The sequence below is a fragment of the Hippopotamus amphibius genome, chromosome 8, assembly GCF_030028045.1.
Source record: "Hippopotamus amphibius kiboko isolate mHipAmp2 chromosome 8, mHipAmp2.hap2, whole genome shotgun sequence".
NCBI classification, from domain to species: domain Eukaryota; kingdom Metazoa; phylum Chordata; class Mammalia; order Artiodactyla; family Hippopotamidae; genus Hippopotamus; species Hippopotamus amphibius.
Window position 1 is genome coordinate 36,655,653 of NC_080193.1, and position 20,034 is coordinate 36,675,686.

The 20,034-nt window shown below is 49.2% G+C and overlaps 1 protein-coding gene across 1 annotated transcript in view; it reads right to left on the bottom strand.

Annotated features, from left to right (window-relative positions):
* CLASP1 (cytoplasmic linker associated protein 1) overlaps positions 1-20,034 on the bottom strand; it is a 265,864-nt gene that overhangs the window by 23,585 nt on the left and 222,245 nt on the right. The window contains exons 30-35 of the mRNA XM_057745852.1: positions 19,341-19,484; positions 18,704-18,810; positions 10,082-10,229; positions 5,359-5,605; positions 3,165-3,355; positions 1,424-1,552 (exon numbers count right to left, since the gene is read on the bottom strand). Of these exons, the coding sequence (XP_057601835.1) occupies positions 1,424-1,552; positions 3,165-3,355; positions 5,359-5,605; positions 10,082-10,229; positions 18,704-18,810; positions 19,341-19,484 (966 nt within the window). The remainder of the gene's footprint in view (positions 1-1,423; positions 1,553-3,164; positions 3,356-5,358; positions 5,606-10,081; positions 10,230-18,703; positions 18,811-19,340; positions 19,485-20,034) is intronic.

Below are 20,034 nucleotides of genomic sequence, written 5' to 3' on the forward strand. Positions count from 1 at the left end.
CCTCACGTGAACAGTAAAGAGCAAATTCTGGTAACGTCTACTTCTTGGGGTCCACTGCCCAAGTTCTGAAGGTCACGATCAGAAGGCCCACTGTAAAGACAGACATCTCCCAAGGGGGTGGCTGGTGACTGCCACACAGTGCGGGTGGCTTCGTGTCACCTCAATGTCACATTCTCAGCGTGTCCCCCCCTCTGAAAACAACTGACATCATATATATGTAAAGAACATCCATTTTATTTAGGTTTTTTGACTGTGTATTCTCATTAAGGAGAAGCTATTATGGTTAAAAAAAAAAAAAAAAAGAGGCAGCACAAGCCCCTTGAAAGACACATGACCTGGTTCACATCTTGGTTTTGCCAGGAACCACCACGTGCGTACACCTGACACAGGACAGGACCTCCGGGACCCTCTTCCTCATCTGGGAATGACTATGTCGACTACTGCTAGCTTATCTGGCCCCCACATTTTCAAATGAGTTACTGTATGTAGAAAGTGTTTTGTTCAAACTTGAGTGGTTACACGATCACCATCAGGCAACCGAGCCGGACTTCAGAAGTGTGAGTGAGTGGTCTGCACACACGCCTATCACTTCCGGACCTGGGCTGCACTTCCGGACTGCTGCGAGGAGAGAGGCCCAGGCAGAGGAACACCCCCCCCTCCCCTCGCCGATCCTACCGTCATGGTGGGAACTGGAGGCGGCCAGACCGCCTCTGCTCAGCAGCCACGTAACTGCTGAACAGAGCAACACCCATGATCGAGGGTGTGATTCCTGCCATGAACATAAGAACTGCTCTAACCAGAATTCCTCTAACCCACGACTGTGCTCACAAGAGTCACACGGGAGCCAAAGACGGAACTGACCACATGGTTATATCTCCCTTTGGGGAAAAGCTCGCTGTCTCTCGTATGACGTTTTCTAAACCTCTAAACAGACAGCTGCTTTCCACAGTGGCTTTTCCTGGAAGGGTGTCACTGACGTCACCTTCATTTAGGGTGCCTCCACCCACCTCCCCACTCTCTGGAGACCTCTCGGTACGCAAAGGACTGGGAGCACCGGGCCTAGGACAATTCAGCAAGCGACTGCACGAGGATGCATGGACCGTCCGCTGTCTGCACACGTGTCCAGGCCCAGAACTGCGTCCTCCCTGCTCCGTGACAGGCGCCTGTGGAGCCTGGACCCCCAGCAGAGTGTGCGGGCGTCTCACACGTCCAGGAGCCGGTGCACGACGGGGAGCCCGTCCGCCCGTGCCGGCCTCCCCTAACTCTCCTGTGCAGGCCGAAGGTCCGGAGCGAGGCTTGCCCATCTCCGTTCCCAGCCCTGAATGCGGAGGAAAGGGCACGCCTGCCTGGAGGAGGCATCAGGAGCCCGCACCACTGCTCAGGGCCCACGACCGCAGGGGGTGTGCACCCAGGCCTGGCTCACCTCCTTGTGGGAGTCTTTGTGGGCTTCCAGCGTCTTCATGATGGTCAGCTCTGCATAGTTTTTAAACCTCGCTGGCTGGTTTCTCAGAATCTCCCGCAGAACCCTCAGTGCCAGTGCTCGGATGGAATGCTGGGGCACGAGAGCAAGGACAGACATCAGCAAACAACACACACACGGTCAGCGGGGGCCCCAAGACCCAGCTCCCAGGCCTGGGCTTCCCGGGCGCCCTGCAGGGACCGCGACACGGATGCCACACTTACTGGACAGAGGCCCCCAGACAGCCAGCTCCACGAGGGCAGGCGCTGCACCTATGGGGACACCCCAGGACTGGACACCTAAGAGGGACCCCAGGAAGCCTTCCTGAATGAGACCAAAGGAGGACGACTGACCAGCTCATTATCAAATTCCTGGGGTTTCCAGAGTTTCTGAGGCTTAAGTGTACACATTACCCTTTTGTAAAATACACAAAAGGACAAGTAAAGAGCACCTACACGTTTCATGACACGACCTGTCAGCCTGTGGACTCTCAGGACAGCGGCAGACCTGCCGATAGTCCTGACCTTCTACGTGAGCAGGTCGTGGGGGAGGGGACCTTGGAGAGAACTCGAGCTGCCTGAGTCATGCATCTGGAGGAAAGCCATTCCAAACAGATGCCTAATCTCAATAAAAGAGAATGGAGTTTACACCAAACACAGCCAAACAGAACATGCCGATTCTCTGTCACTCACCTGCACAGTCCACACACTCACACACTACTCCTGCCCTCTCCATGACATCGTTTCTCCTCCGGACAGACCCAACCCCTGGGAGTGCTTCAGGGGCCAATATGCCCTTTGTCTTAAGAAAAGCTAGCACAGGTCTTTCATCGCCGTTCTTCTCCCTTTATTCGCCCTACACTGTACCTTGCATCCTAAGCACCAGAGAGCAAATGGGATCACTGTGACATGCCCCCGCCTCCGCTCACCTGTCTTCCGACAAAGCCACCATCAACGTGACCTGAGCACGACCCCTACCCTGGGCTGTATCCAACTTCCTCGAAATGTGCCTGGTCCTGCCCCTTGAGCTGTTCACCGCACTTACTGTATTTGTGTTTCTGCTGGCCTACACGAAGCCTGGATCACGGGGATGGATTTTCACTTACAGAGTTTAATCCACGGAAGTGCTAATGTTTACTCCTGCCACCACACACACAAGGGAGCAGCCGCGCCTCTGGGGGGGCGCTCGCCCCTCAAAGGGTCCTGTTCAAGTGTCCCAGTGTGAAGAAGGCTTTCTACTTTAAAAATGATAATAGACGATAAGAGAAAACAGAGATGATCTCCGCTTCTGGGATCTGCTGCTGGAACTGTTAACAACACAGGGGTGAGCCGAGACGGAGCCCCGGGGAAGGTGCATGTAGTAGCGTCTTCCCAAGCACACCTCTCACTTCGCAACTGCCAAGAAGCATAACGAAACTCCTAAGAAAAAAAGCCCATCATAAAAAAAAACACATTCTATGCTAACAAAGTTAAGAAATTTTGTGAAAGGGACCTGAAGCAGAAACAAGTTTCCCTCAACGACTACAAACCCAATTACAGAAAAAACCCGTGTGGAAGCCAGGATGGGGCCTGTCTCCGCTAAGAACGTCCCCCTGCTAGCCAACTGGGGCTCAGAAAACCTGAGAACCATTTTGGTGCCACCAGGAAGCACAGCACAGAGAGTGGGGGGGGAGCGGTGCCCTGGGGCCGGTGGGGGGGCAGCTCACGTCCTTGTCCCCGAGCGTCTCCAGCAGCAGCAGCAGGATGGTCTTGAAGTGCTCCTCCCAGACCCCCAGGCTGTCCTCGCGCGTGATCTTCAGCAGCTCCAGCAGGGCGCCCTTGCGCTCCTCCACCCGCTCGTTGTGGTTGGACAGCTCTTTCAGGAGGTCCGCCACCAGGTCCGAATGGTCGATGGGCACTTGGGGGACACAAGACAGATGCTCAGTGCCCCGCCCCGCCCCCCGGAAGGTCCCCACCGGCCTCGCTCCACCCCCTCAGCGGGTCAGCTCGCCAGGGTAACTGTGTAAACAGCTGTGAGGACAGGCGACAAGTGCTCAGGGAGCGGCACGCAGTGTCTCCACCCGGCCTGACCGGCTTCTTTCCCTCCTATTTCAGACAAAGAGAAGGGACCTCCCAAAGCCCCTCCTGGACCCTCTTCCTCTTCCCAACTCTGCTCTCTGCAACCATCTTCAGCCAGGCCCCACTGGGAGGGACCACCCTCGCTGCTCTCAGACCCCCTGGGCACCGTCTCCCCCAGGCCCTCCACCACCGCATTTGATCCGTTAACCCCTGCTCCCGTCTTGCGTGTCCAGAGCGTAAACACACCCGGACCGCGGTGTCTGGGCTACGCACGCGCTGTCCGCTCACAGGCCGACGGACCAGCCAAGCTCAGCAGCGTAACTGCTCGTGGGGACTGGCCCATGGCTTACATGGCAGCGGGCGTGCCCGTCCTCTTTCCACGTGCATTTAAGAGACCTCAACTCTGAATTTTCATTTTAAATAGAAAGGATGAAAACACAAAGACAAATCATTAGGAACCTAAATTTGTACTCGTATATTTCTTTGGCTTCTAAGAAATAAGAAAGCTGATGTCTTTAAGAACTCTCTCATCTCCCTCCTGCTATCCCACCTTTTCCTTTAAGCCTTTTAGTATACAGTTGGTGGATAAATGACAGCCAACATCCTAATCTCTAGTCTGTCTTAAACACCACCAATAATTGAGCAAGTTAAACACTGTACCAATTCTATGAGCAATGAAAGGAAACTGTCCACGGCTCCTGGAAAGTGCAAGCACGAATAAAACCTCCACCGTCTCCCGTCCGGCAGACGGACGGCTGGGTACAGACTGACCTGCTCCCCACCAGCAAGCAGCAGTCAACAGCCACAGGGGGCATGCTCTCAAGCCCTGAAGCCACTGTGCTCTCAGACAGTGGAAGGCCTTCCCTTCCGTCTCAGGCTCCCGTCGCTGCCTGATCCACTGAGAGTGCAGTTTTCTGACTTTCGTGCCCCCACGAATCTGGCAGCCACTGCTACCATGGCTCTCCCCTGTGCGTCTGCCACCACCAGTCTGCTTCCCCGACAGACCCTGGCTCTGGGGCTGGGGGCTGTGTCTTGTCCTCCCGTGTGGCCTCACAAGCCACACCCTTCACGACACACAGCAGGTCTTCAATGGATGCTAACTGCTTAGAATCCTGATTTACGGTTCTAATTCTTCATTTGAAATCGAAAGGCAACATAAACTAGCAGGCTTGGAAACCAGGTATATGTATATAAAATTTTAAAAATTAATTATTAAGCTGAAATAAACCAAAACACCGTGTCCACGTCAGTGAGGTGAAAAAAGAAAAAAAAAATCACTTTCAGATAAAAATACCATCATACCAATACGTACTCACTCGTTACTCAGTAATGCACATTGGTCTTAACATAAGACTCAGAAAAAAAACCCAGACCAGTTCTGCTCCATATCAAGCATGTTACACCTGGGGCAGCAACTTCACCTTTCTGAACCTCGGTTTCCTAAGCCGCGCAACAGGAGTGATCCCTCTATCCCAGCAGCCAGTACATGGCCACACAGGTGCCCAGGGCTGGTTAGATCCCCTCCCGCCTACAGGACTGAAGGTGACACACACGCTCTGGAGACCTGACTCCAATGCCGCTGAGCAAGCCGCGGGCAATGCCCCGGCAGGGCTCTGGGGCCCCGGCCACAGGGCAGGACCGGGAAGCTGCCCCCAGCGCCCACGCCCACACCCACACCCTGCTCTCATCATCGCCTGGGGCGTGGTTCTTTGCAAGGCCTTCCCTGTGGGTCCTCTGTGCCCCCCATGCCCAAGCAGAGCAGGCCCTTGTTCCACCCCCGCATGTCTGGTGTGCCCGGTGCTGCCCTGATGGCGGGGGGGAGAAGCGCCAGGAGAGACGAACCATCTCGCAGCTGCTCCATGTCGTCATCGAACACGGCCTCCTTCAGGGCTGTCTTGTCGTAGGCGCTGATGGTGTCCGAGTAGGGGTAGGGACTGTAGTCCCGTGCCCGTGGCCCTGGGAAGGCGCGAGGGGGCTGGGTGTTGAGGAGGGAGGTCTTGTTGTCCAGAGCCGTGCGGCCTCCTTCCACTGCGTCGCTGCCACCCCGGCCCTCAGTGGCCGGGGAGGCGATGCCACCGTCGCGGGACACCTGGGGCACAGCACACTGTCAGTTCCTTTTCAATACTTGTCTCAAACCTTTCCTTCAAGTCTTCACAAGTATTAGGAGAGCCAGAGATTTCTCACTTGAAATCTGGCCACTGACAAAAGGACAGTTTTTAGCGTCTCCACGTATAAATATCTAACTCATAAGCTACCTTAAGGGGTCAGAACACGCTTATGTTTCCATCTATTCATTCATTAGTTTACAAGCAATGCCTGTTTTACCTGTATTTGATGACTAATTCGACTCAACATTTTTGACAGATTAGTGACATGAAATTCTGAGGAGCCCCTGAGAAGGCAGGCTGCACCCTTGGCACCCCCAGTACAGTTCCCCAGGAATCTCAGGTGCCGACACCCCAGCCGACCACCTTCACCACCGACAGGGCGGGTTTTCTCACTGACACCCTGACACAACACCACGGACAAACCCTCTCGAGATCTACCACAGTCCCACCACCCATGAGTCCCCTGGTATATTCCCCCTTGGTGGTGAAACCTCTCACTATGGAGAACTCGGCATCCCCCAGGCAGATGGCTCTTCCTCTGGGTGTTTCTGACTCTCAGAGGTGGTCTTTACACTGCTCAAATAGGTCTTTAATACTTTCTGAAAACTTTTTTCCTAATATATTCTGAGTTTTGTCTTCAACTAGTTAAACCGCTGGGCCCCAACTGAAACTCTGTACCTATTAAATAGTAACTCCCTGCCCCTCTCCAGTCCTGGTAACCTATGTTCTATCTCCTGTCTCTATGATTCTGACTACTCTACGGACCTCGTGTAAGTGGAATCACACAATATTTGTCTTTCTGTTTCTGGCTTATTTCACTTAAGCGTAATGTTTTCAAGACTGATCATGTTGTACTGTGTGTCAGTCTCACATTCCTCTTCGTGGCTGAATGATATTCTATCACACGTGCATATCACGTTTTGTTTATCCATTTATTTGCTGATGGACCCTTGGGTTGCTTCCACCCTTGGGCTAGTGAACACTGGTGCACAAATATCTGTTCAAGTCCCTTCTCTCAATTCCTTTGGATATATACCTAGTGGAACTGCTGGGATGCACTTTGTTCTTACACACTCACCCAGAAGATTCTGTCCTAATATAACTGTTAAGATATAAAAGAATATGTGTGTAGGTATGAACACAATAAGACTTAACAGGGGTTTTCTCTCAGTATAAGATGATTCATGGATGATTTTAATTTTCTTTGTAATGCTCTTCTAAAAGTAAAACATATACTATTATTATAATGAAAAAATTATTTATAAAAGGAGAAAGGGTTTAAAAACTTCAGACATTTAAAAAAGAAAGCTAAACTCTGAATACTAATCACTTTTAACAACAACATCTTACTTTCTTAACCTGCTGTGTTACATCGCCCGTCTCTGTCTGCATGCAGGTTTCAGAGAGCGGGAACCGCAGTGCACACGATACTGTGCACACACGTCCTTCTCCTCACAGCATCAGCACGTCCCACGTAAGTAAAATTTTGTAACCATTATGTTTAATCATATCACTATTTCTTATGTTTCAATAAGATTTACTGCTCGATTCCCCTTCTGTGTTTTCCTTAATGGTTTTGTTTCTTGCTATTATAAATAATGCTGAAACAAACTACTTTGTGTAACATCTTTCTTTCCTTTTGCCAAGTTTGTTATTCGGCACAGATTGCCGAAAGTTAGACTATTGGATAAAGGATATGAAACTTAAAATCAGTTTCCCAGGCCATCAACACTACACTCGTTCCTGAGGTCCATTCTGGCATCAAGTGCTCTAATTTCTACTTGAAACAAAGCAGGACAATTTAGAAGTGAAATGGAACCACAGATACGCATGTGGCATTTCTATAACTGCCCGGAAGGCTGGATGTCCACACCTCTGTGTTCGTCTCTGCCTGTGTGACCCATCTTCCCCCTGGATGTGATGTGGGCCCTGAGAGACTGTCTGACCAGACTGGGCCTGCTGGTCGGGCTTGAGCAGAGAGATGCTGGCGCCTGACTCCTCCACGTTTAGTGTAGTTTTATAGCAGCTTCATAGCTGACATCTGGTGACGAGTGGCGAAGACGCTGACTTTTGGACTCCCGTAACTCTTCCTTTTCCCCTCCCCACCCCTCTAAGCCTCGACCTGTCAGGGCCCCATCTGCCGCCCCCTCCCAGCCCAGCAGCCCCTCTTGGACTCTGCTCCCCCCACCCTCTGCTCCTGTCCCGGTACTGGCCTGCTCTCTCTTTCTCTCCACCAGGCAGCACTCCTTTCAACTTCCAGCACAGTGTTTTTATACTTTGAAAAGCTGGAAACAACTCACATGTTCCCAAACAGGGCAATGAAGACATGACTACGCTATATCCTTACTGTAAACTACTGTCCGGCCATAAGAAGGCACGTGAAAGAATACTCCTGGGAAAGTGCTCACACCCTACGCCGAACAGGCACACTATGAGGTCACCTCTGTCTTAAAGAACATGCTACACACACCACTACACCCATGCACGTGCATAAGCACACCTGAAGGAATAGAAAGGTACACATTGACATGCTAACGGGGTTCTCGCCAAGATGTCTTCTTTCTTTTTTCTCTTTTCATGTTTTCTGAATCTCATATGCGGGCTACATACCTCCATCATCCAGCTTCTCCTGGGGCCTCTGCTGCTCCCGTAGAACTTCTGTTTCCCTGAGCAGAACCCGCCGCCCCAACCCCAAGTTCCTCACACGCATTCTGGAAGCCTTTCCCGTCTCCTCAGCACAAGCACGGCCGTGGACAGCAGTCAGCATGGACACCCTCCGCTTCCTGCTCCCACCGGCCCGCTCCCCCAGCGCCCACATCTCACCCCCCCACCCCCAAGCCCTCAGGTCCTTAAAAACCCGTGTCCACAAACCGTCCATGCTCCCAGTGCAGAGCCAACACCTGTCTCTCCACTGGCCCGTCAGCCTGCAGACAGGCCAGGTCTCTCCCACTGCACAGCCCCCATCGACGCCCCCCTATCTCCAGCCTGTGCTCAAGTCACCCCTCAACCCCATGTCCACTCCCAGCTCTGCTCTCAACTCTGCTCACAACACCCAGTGGGCTCCGGGAGGAAGGGAACCTGGAGTCCGCAGGCTGTGACAAGGGCTCAGATCTATTTAAACAAAAAACAACACAGAAGTCCACACGGGGGGGCCCGATTGCAAAGAAAAGGTCTTGGCTCCACATCAAAACATCGGTGAACAACTGTGTGGTTTAAATATTTTAGTTTAGAGTACGTGATGCAGACAGTAAAGACAGATCCAATGGAGCCCTTTCAGCCCACATCTGACTTGAGACCTCTTTGGCTGGAATGTCCTTCCCGAAAGCTCCCCTCAAATTCCTCGACACCACTCTCCTCCGCTCACCTTCAGCCCTTCCTGACTCCTTTCCCTGTCTTTCCTTTAGTGTGGATGCTCCTTAGCATGTCGTCCTTACCCTCCACTTGGCTGCTGTCACGTACTGTTCTTCAGTTACCATCAAGCATCTAGTCCGTGTCTCTCAAACCTCCATCTCCAGCCCAAATCGCCAGCCTCAACTCCAGGCTGGTGTATCTGAAGGCCTAACGGCTACGTCTGCTTGGACGTTTCATCACGCCAGCCCTCCCGCCCCTGCGCCGCCATCTCACTGGGCTGCCACAGCACCTCCACGGCAGTGCTCGCCACACGCCACGGCTCTCCTGTTTCTGCTCGCGCACCACCCAACCCAACTTCCTCCGGAGCCCTCCTCCATCTCGGAGGGACAGCAGCCCCTCCCAAATGTACACGTGACCACGCCACTTCCCTGGTTAAAAATCCTTCAGCGTCGCCAGTGGCCCCAGAGGAGAGTCTGGGCGTTGGCCGTGCACCCCCTGCTGTGAGCACCGTTCTTCCCAGGGCCTCTCCACCGCCGCCACCCCAGGGGGACATCCTCCTGTGCCCACCCCCATTCCTCTGCCTTCTCACAGGCCCTTCTTGGACAACAAACTCCTTCTTGACCCGACAAGCGCCTCATGACCTCGTGGCCTTCATGCTCAGAAGGTGACGTCACTTCCTCTGCAGACCTGTCCTGAGCCCCAGGCTGGCCCCGACCGCGCCTCCCGCCCCACGGTGTCCTGCCACTCTGCCCACCTCTGCAGGAGGCTACAGCTCCCGGAGAGCCACGCTGGTTTGGGGGACAAGCTCACAGTTTTTATCACATCAGAGGAACAAAACCATGCCTAGGATAAATGAAAGCCAATTGAGAAAAACGGCATTTAACGTTCTTCACCAAGATAGCTGAGGGCTACTGCAATTTTATAAAGTTGCCTTGGGCCTCTTAAAACCATTGTATCCTAACTGCGAGATAAAAAATAACGTCGGAGTTCGGTAACCCCGCAGTCAGTGTTCAGGACCAGCCCTCAGTGGACACACAGCTCCCTCTCAGCCGGGGTGGTGAGTGCCCCTCACTGACACACAGCCCTGTCGGTCTGCGGGTACTTACATCACAGTCCTTCCTGCTGTCTCTCTTAATGGGCTCATTCAGATCCTCCTGGCTTCGAAAACTAAACTTTTCGATGGCTTCTGTCACTCCACGCAAAGAACTATAGATGTCCTCAGAGTTCAGGTTCTCGGTGTCATAGTCCAGCATGCTGAAGAGCAAAGAGGTTTGATTTCTTAAATTGAGGCACCTGCATAAAACTGAGGTGTGGGTAAAAACCACTTCTAACAATCGACAGAGTAAGACATAATTACTGTTTCTTTAGGTGATTTGCAATGACAAGGAGACATCTTTTGTGAGAGTACCACCACTGGACAATTTAATTACACACCTTCCTTGTCAGATCTGGTCCCAAACACACGACATCAGCACTCAGTTAAGAGCCAGTGGGAAGCAACAGTAACCATGAGAATGCAAGAACTCAGAGGGACGAGTGGTGACAACGCAAGAGGCAACGGACGTGAAAAATAACTTTCATATCTTGAGGATGGAAAAACGTAGTTTGGTTGTTACTGGTCTCAAATGTACAAATATATTAAAAGGAAGCTAGTATTACAAGCTAATGTTAAAGGAGCAAAGTGCTTGACCTCACGAGGCTGGGTGATGTTGACCAGTATCAGAAACCTGTGAAATAAAACCCCAGAGCAGAAAATGACTCAAAGTCAGATCCACCAACGGACTCCTGACAGCCTCAGCCTCTGCCTCTCTAACCCAGGTGATGTCATCTAACCCAGGAATCTGCTTGACTAACTAAACTCTTCTGGGTGCAGATGCTGGAGTTTTACAGCAAAAGCAGATCTTACAAAGATGAGTCACACTTCAAAAAACAAGAAATATTTGCTCCTTACAGAAAAGTGATGTCAACTGTTGTCCTTCTAGACATTTAGCATAGCAAAACACGAAGCAAAGCAAAAATCCTAAACAGCCTCCTAGTGGAATGCAGTGTATCAACAAGTGACCCTTAGATATTTGAAAAGTACACTCAAACAGACAGAAGATCCTAAGAACAAAGACCATCACCTTCCCTCACTAAGAATAATTGGGGGGAGGTGGGGGACTGAAAACCCGTAACTTAATATAAATATCACTTGTTCCAAGAAAGTACTCAAGAAAAGATCAGATGAGTTGGTCTAATTTAATGTGCAGAAAGTCTTGAGCTATACTGAGAACTGCCAGGAACATTAGAAGAATCCTTGGCTGTATGTAAGTAAACATTCAACAATGTTCATTGTTAAGGACTGAAGAGCGATCTTTCTGTTCTTCAAAAGAGAAGTAACTGAAACCAGCCACCCACTGGTGGGAACTCCCCGCCAAAGGCAGCACAGCCAGCCCTGCGCATTCTGTTTAGAGGAAAGTTTCCTGTAACTTAAAAAAAAAAAAACAACGTTCACCAACCTCCCCCTCAACACACACACGCTTTTTTTTTTTCTTTCTTTAAAGATTTAGGCAGATGAACAAGATAAGATCTGAACAGTTCTCACTTGGAGCAGCCAGATCTCTGCTGGCTGGAGCTGCAGTGACCTGAGTGCTTGCTAAGGCCAGATGGGTCCTGTGAGAGCATGAGATCTGAATTCACTCTCTTGCAACCTCTAGGTTGCAAACCTGGCCCAGGTAGAACCCATTCTTCTTTTCTGATGAATGAAAGAAAACAGGCACCCCAACTGCACTTGGAGAGCTCACAAAAACACACCCCAACTCAAAGACTGGCTCTGGCATCAAACAAAAAGAAATGTGAACTTCAACACGTTTACAGCTAAGACTCCATGTATACACTGGCAGGAGGCAGAATCCAAAACTTAAACAGAATTCAAGATTTCAACCCCTTCTAAGTTCATCAGTTTATCTGTCTAAGAGGCCACCAGCCCTAGCCCCTTCTAGAACACCACAACACCAGCTTATGTGTGAGCAAAGACATTTATACATCTGGCCAGTACACTATTTTTCATAAACAAAGACTGAATATGACAAACAAACAAACAAAATATATATATATACACAAGATGTAAAAAGATGCCTTAAAATACTTTTATTCACAACTAAAAAGAATAACAGCCCATGCAAAATGGGGAAAAAAAAAACAGGAAGGATGGAGCGATGGACAGGAGGAAGTCTGGGGGACGTTCAGCTTTTAAGGGATGTCACAATATTATTCTCCATGTCGCTTCAGAAGATGTTAGCTTCCATGTAGTTCGTCCCATTATTCCTACCCTGAACTTGCTTAAAATACTGCATTTTGGTTCACTTTAGCATAATAGTAGCCTCTTTTTAAAATATGAAAGTAAAGGATTCTGCCAGTTAATCTTCCTCCTTCTTACTTTCAATTAATAAACCAGCTCAGACTTCCAATTTAGGAGAATGTGTGCACAGCAAGGCACAATCTGTGGTGACATTTCTTTTAGACTCACTAGCTTGAGCTGGGAAGCATCTCCTTGGTATGAAGCGGAAACTGTGAACTCCAGGTGAGAGACAGCATTACTTTCCTCTAATGGGAAGCAGAGTGCTACTTTCCTTGCCACTTCACATTTTGTGTTTTTTCAAATCAATACCTGTGAGCCCTTATTTCATAAGGAAAAAGGAAACTCCCAAGGGTGCTGTCAGCAGGGAGTCACAGGTGATGTGGTCCCGACAGGCAATATACATAAAGGAACAGCAAGGGGGAGGCAGCGGCTCTGCTCAGAAGGGACCCGGCTGATGAGCCCCAGTCTGTCCCCTGGCCCCACATTCTGTCTTGTTTTGGCTCGGAGGTATCATCCCTCAGGTTAAAGGCCAGGTCCTAGGCATCTGTAAACACTGTGATTAGACTCCAGAAAGATTTCCAAAGGGTTCTTTAGATTAGGAAGAGTTGCTCAATCAGTCAATATTCACTGACCTAAGGTCAGGCCAGGGCACCCTATACCAAGGCAGAATAAAGCTCTGGATCCACAGCCTAGGCAGGAAGGTGCATGAGGTCGGGTCGCCAAGAAAAGAGAATCTGGAGACAGGAAGTGTGCCTCCTGAGATTTCCTTCTTTGTCATTTTGTAGGGAAAAGATACTAGGTATGGATGAGGATAACTGTCCCCCTCTCACGAAATCAGCAGGGCTTTGGTGAAGAGCAAGGAGACAGATGTAGACTTCCTCTCAGTTTTATGTAACCCATGACAGGCTTCTAAGTCTCTGGTCCACTCTCCCTCCCTCCGACAGTTGACAGAAGTAACAGTTTTCATGAAGCATTAGCTGTAGTTCTGCACACACGTGTGAAAGGTGATTCTGGGAACAGACGTCCTCTGGAGGTTGGTCTCAGTGGCTGGCTGGGAGACTGGCTGGGAGAGAAGCTTGGTGCCCAGTAAGGCACACAGGTCAGTATACTGGGAGACGGTCAATGAACTGGTCTTATACTCTGAGGCACGACTAACCTCACGCCATGCTTTATGAACAGGGAGGACGCAGACGTCTCACTGTGCACACGCCCTTACCCTAACCTGCGCATCCGGGCAGTCGTGACAGGAGGCTCTGCACACTTTAGAAGTTACTTTGAGAGCTGTGAGAGTTTCAAAAGGAAGATGCTGTTAAAACACTTAGCTAACTTGTTCACTATGTACAGTTTTGCTATGTTCAGGATATAAACGAATGAAATCTTCTGTGCAAAAGCTACCACCGAAGCATTCTAAAGTAACAGGCTTCTTTTTTGTTCTGTCTTTACCCTGGTCCTGTCTCAGCGGGTGCAAACTCATCTCACACAGCACAGAGGCAGCTGGACGGCTCCGTCCTCTGCCCAGGTAATCACAGGGCTCTAGGGAAGAGATTCTCTGGTCTTTGGACCTTTATAAAAAGCACCTAAGAGACCCTCGAACACGAATCTGCAGGAGTCCACGGAGCCTCCCCTGTAGCACTGTCACAACCGGCCAGAGCCTGCGGGGACCCCATGGCTTTCCCGCCGGGGCGGGGCCCTTAAAGAGATGTCACCGGGAGCTCCTCTCTCGGGGCTGCCTTTCTGGATCTGAGTCCTCAGACTACCACCGCCTGTGGGACATCGGGAAGGACTGGCCCACACCACCGAGTACAGGATTGAGGGCCTCAGGTGTGGTGTGGGGGAGCAGGCCTGCTCAGTGGGCAGACCTAGGCGCCCAGCGCGGTCGCGGCCACAACGGTACGCGTCGCCCGAGCACCTTCAGGGGGCTGAGGGCGCGCACCCGCAGATGTGGACGGACGTGGGCAGCTGATGCGATGGCCCCGTCCTGGTGGCACAGCAGGAGCATCCTCGTGAGCTCTGATCAAGGCCACGCACCTGCTCACACTTCTCACCAAGGCTCTAGCCCTGCTGGTCTCGACCAGAGGTGGCGGAGAGGCTTCCCAAGAGACCTGAGACGACCTTGGAAGTGCAATAATATTGTGACACCTCAGACAAGTGGGACAGGTAGCTTGTTACCTGGGAGAGTAAGAGCGCCTGAGAGTCTTGTGGGAGGGAGCGGTGGGGATGGAGTTAGGCTGAGGAAAGGGAGGTGGGTGCTTCGACGACCCATCGGCACTGCAACCCCATAACCGACTGCAGTGATCAGAAGAGGAGAGTCAGAGAGAGAAACACGACAGGCAAAGGGGGGGAGGTGTTATGCTCTTGTCCTAGAGTCCCTTCTACCCCTGACAGAGTCCTACCCTGATTCACACTGCAGCATTCAGGGAAAAGAACAAACTTTGTTTTACAACTCAGTCCTCAATCAGACTGTGAGTCCTTCCCCACTCAGTTCTGCATTTACATTTTTAAATCACATGAGATTCAAAGTATAGGACTGTGTATGTGTGTGTGTGTGTAAAGGAAATTATAAGCACTTACGTACAAAAAAACAAAGATGTTTATTTTCATATAATGCAATCAATTATTTTAGAACGAACCAAAAGGGTGAGAGCAGGAAGCCTGAGAAGGTGGCACCCCACCAGCACGCCTGGGCAGGGGACAACATGCCCTTCTCGGGACCCTCTGATGGGGGTCGAGGTGCCACGAGTAATTTCCTTCTGGAAAAACAACAGCACCACGGTGGGGGGCGGGGGGGGGCATGCTGGCCAGCTCTAAGTGGTTGGGACCAAAAACCTAATCCCTCTGCTCATGAGACCTGACAGGAGGATTCAGGTGCGTCTGAAAGCACAGGCTCTCCTCACCTGGCAAATGTCGCTAAGTGACCTGGGCGTGTAGAGGCCCAGACAGAGTTCTAACAATGGCTGCGATTCAACAGGCCCAGAGACATGGGAAGGGTGTGAACTGCGTGGACTGCAAATGGGCCACAAGGCCACAAGGGGAGGACCACAGGAGGTCCCTATGGAGCACCACGCCTGCACCTGGCATTCATCGCAGTTCTAAGAGCAGTGGTCCAGAGCTGGTCTCCACCTGAGGACAGCGATGGCCCCATTTTATAAGGAAAACGAGGTGTGGAGGGGAGCGGTCACTGTGGCACAGAAGGGCCTAAAGGCCTCCTCTAGGCCACACACTGAGTCGGGGGAGGGGGGGAAGGGGACATGGGCGGCCCCCTCAAGCTGGGGCTCTGCCACCAGGGAGAGGACCCAGCACGAGCACTGCCCTGTAGGACGGGGTCTCCAGGTTGATCTCCACCTTGAGTCCGTGCACGCTCTTGATCGCCTGATGGAATGAATGTAAAATCCACCTAAAATTACATTTTATTGCTGGGCTAACAGAGGTTATCTGCTGAGTACTCCACAGCATGTTTGCCAAGAATGCACAGCTGACCAGAGTGAGGACGGCCGAGTGCTTTTCCTATCTTAAAGGGAACGAACTGCACATAATTGCAGAAGCCCCTTGCAACTCTGGTTTTCATTTAATAGCAGTCACACTGGGTAAGATGAGCTAAAATGTAAATATGTGTTTAATGCTGCAACACTCCAGGTCATGTCTTCTCTCCAAAGGCCCAGGAGCATTTGCTTACTCGCTGGAAATAAGCAGTAATTCTTCCTCCCACAGAAACAATGACCAATGGATGGAATTTCCACAAAAGTTTAACCTGTTGGCTACGGCTTCTCTAATATTATTGGGTTGATAAAAATGAATTTCTCACGTGTGATTTTTTTTTTAACTATCAAAATAAATGTGGTCAGCTAGTGGGAAGCTGCTGCGTAATACAGGGAGATCAACTCGATGATGGGTGATGCCTTAGAGGGCCGGGACAGGGAGGGTGGGAGGGAGTCACGGGAGGGAGGGGATATGGGGATATATGTATAAATACAGCTGATTCACTTCGTTGTACAGCAAAAACTGGCACAACAGTGTAAAGCAATTATATTCCAATAAAGAGCTTAAAAAAAAATTACATGTGGTCACTGTGTTAGAATATTTTCTTATTCCCAACATAATCTGAGTGTAGAATTTTGGGACTAAAAAAAATAACTAGTTGATTTTGATACTCAAAGTTAGATTAAAAACAAGTAACTGGCAATAACTCTTCCCCTTAAGAACAAAAAGCTAACATCAAATGGTAAAGGTAATTCAAAAGAATAGCAGGTCACAGAAAACAAATGTTTCAAGAGCACTGCCCAGAAAAATAACTGATTATATCTGGTAGCATTTGTCTATCCCTACTTAGAATGTGGTGACCTACTACATTCTCCTCTCTAGTGCAAGAGTTCGTTTCTTTTATAAATTTCCTGGTAGGAAGTATGTAGCCTATTTGAACACTTCCGGTGATATGATGACATGGGGCAGCTTTCCCTACTTCTGGACAGTTGTGAGAAAAATTATTTCTCCTGTTGAACTGAGTTCAAGTTGGCTAAGGCCATTCTGGCTAGTCATGCACTGACTGAGGGCATAGTCTGTTTAACAACAAAGGAAGAAATCACATAACTAATTCCCTAAAGAAGAATTTGTTGATAAGAAAATATTTAGGCCACACCTGGACTTTTTAATACTGAAGATAAATAAATCTCTCCATTTCTTCCGTTCACCTGTAACCCTAACAGTAAAATTTTAGATCAGGCTAGTTAAGAATGAATGGACCTGGAGAAATAAGTTAGAATTTTTAAATAATTTGGAGATCCATGAAGCTTAATACCTAGCCAAGTCTTAGCTCTACTGCTTATGCCAACAGCCCCCGGCAATCTTTTACTTGGCCTATCAGCACATACAATAACAAAATACTTAATTTGAACTCTACCTTTTGTTTATTACCTAAGGAATGTGCCACCCTATTAAGGAAATAACTAAAAAATAAGAAGTATGAACTGTGTATTATAGAAAAACAGATTTCTCAATGTTGCAGAAGTATCACTTCTAAATAAAGGCAACAATTTACAGAGAAGACAACTTCTCCATAAAATTCCCTCCTACCAAGGAGGAGAACTCCATGATTTTACTGCCAACACTGGGGGCATTTAAGACAAACCATTTATTTACAGATGTTAACATTAAAAAAAGAGCTGACTGAGCCTCAGTCACACTTGGGGAAAGTCAGACGCATCTTCCTTAGTTTCTGACCTCAAGTGTCTAATTATACTAGCCTGCTGAAATGATGACCACATAGACCATTTTGGAAACAACATCATACTTCACTCTACCTAAATACAGTACCAGGGGACCTTAGGAGGATTAAACATAAGGCAATATAAGTATACAAAATATTTTGGAGAGAAAAAGCAGAAATTCGACATTTTCCGAAATGTTTATAACTTCAGAAATTGAAGACAACTTCAGTAGTAAGGACAGAGGAGTCTGGATGACCCGAGCATTAAAAAATCTAATTTTAAAGGCACTTATATTTTGCTATCTTCTAACTAAAGAGGTAACTCTTAAAAGGGTACGGCATACTTAGATATTTTCTTCTAATTGTAAGATCTTAAGACACAGACCCCTGATTCTTGTTACTGATCCCAAAGCCCTAGACTTCTTGAAGCCAAACACACATGCCTGACCCTTGCTCCTTCCTAAAACCTGTGGCCTATAGGGTCACCACTCTGAGTGAGGCCATGAGAAACCAACACATGCCAGGACATCGCGAAAGCCAGCATGCAGAGACTTCTAAAGGCTCTGGACAGAGAGAGTATTATCTAAAGATCTCCAGGCAAAGTATCTTCTCTTTTTAAGTCACTGCCTCAGACTCTGCAAGGCCAGTGTTCACGTGGTCCCAGCAGGAGTATGAAAATGCTGATGCAATCTCAGTGCTCAGCTTCTCAATCCCTCCCCAGAGCGGCACTCGGCTCCAAACATGAGCCCAGAAGGGCAGCAGCCAGGCCTGAACAGCCGCTTGGCTGGAAGCCACCCAGACTGTGTGTGGACTGATTATAAAGGGCTTCTTTGGATGATCAACACCTTCAGGTGTTCCTATCGCTCACAGAATAGGTGATGAGTCTCTAAATGCTTTCTATGTGACACAGGACTAAATGTAACTTTCAGTTTTTAATTCTTTAAAGTACTAGAGAGTGTTTAGAGCTAGAAGAATCTCAGAGACCATTCTGCAGAAACCGCTCATTTCACCACAGACGTTAATTGCTTTGTCCCAAATGACACAGTTAAGATACAGGTGTGGGCTAGGACCTGTGTGCTCCTGGTACCCATACACTTTTTGGTATTAAGCTCGGTCTAAAAATCTAGAAGTAGGCTAGACAGACACTGGGGTGCTTTGGTGTCTACACACCTGTTACAATGGCATTACCTTGGAGACAGGCCCCCATGGGAGCAGTTGGTGGGTGAGGTCAGGGGGCTGGTCCGGCTGCTAGGGTGTCGGGAGGGAGTCCGGCCAATGGTGTTGCTTGGAGAGCCCTGAGTGAAGGCAGAAGAGCCCCGTCACGTGAGGGATAAAGACAGAGCACAGTTCCACTTGCCCCTCGGCCTCTGAACCCACATATAAATAAATGGGCAGATTCTGCATAATCAGGGTGATTCTTTCCAGAATCATAAGGTCAATTTTAAGTGCACACAAATCAAAAATGTCCTCTCAAGTGTCCTCTGAATCCTCTGAAGCTGAGTGACTGATGTCATCAGCTGTGCTAGAGTAACAGACACAATTGAGCACTCGCATCTTTACAGTGTGAAAAAAATTAACTCCTCAGTGACGGCCTGACTGACTAAATGACTTAGTAAACGCTTAACTGAACCACCTGACTTAAGAGAAAGGCCAGGTTTAAACACCAGGTTTATTCACTGGGGATACAGTGAGATACAGAGCAGACCCGGCCCCCACACTCAAGATGCCCATGACCTACTGAGAGAGAAGAAAGCTGGCCATTCCATCAGGGCAAGTTCAAGAGGAGGGATAAGTGGGGGCCGCCAACCGTGACCCAAGCACTCACCACACTGGTGTTACTGGAATTCTTGAGGTGGTTGTGCAGGAGTTTGGTGGCACCGTCCTGGAATGTTTTTGGCAAGGCACCAAGTAGCATGGTAAATTCAGGAGTGTTCAGTTCAAACAGAGAGATGAGCACCACTTGCGCCGCCTAGAAGCAGAAGAGATGATTACTTCATGCCACGTACCATTGCCTGTCTTGGTCAAGATGCTCATTACAATTGTTTTATTTACTTGCTTTTTAAAATTTTTTATTTATTTAGGCCGCACCACGTGACTTGCAGGATCTTAGTTACCCAACCAGGGATTGAACCTGGGCCCCTGAAAGTGAAAAGCACGGAGTCCTGAACAGCGGACCACCAGGGAATTCCCAAAATTGTTTTTAAAAGAAAACTGTTTTGTATGAGTAGAATAAATAATAAGAGGACATCTGTGCCATTAAAAAAAAAAGCAAAACAAAAAGCACCTCGAGAAAATACCATCATCAACTGTAAACAGCCTCACTTCAATATGGAAAATAAGCCCTGGTTTCACTGAATGCCCTGACCTTGGATTTCCACAGCAGGTTAACAGTAAATTCCTGTAACTTTTCCTCTGCTGCCCAGCACTAGGTAGGGACATCGCTGGTGAGTACATAAATGAAACAATCAAAAAATCTGAAAAGGCTTAAGATTGTTCACTCTAGTGAGGCTCCTAGAATA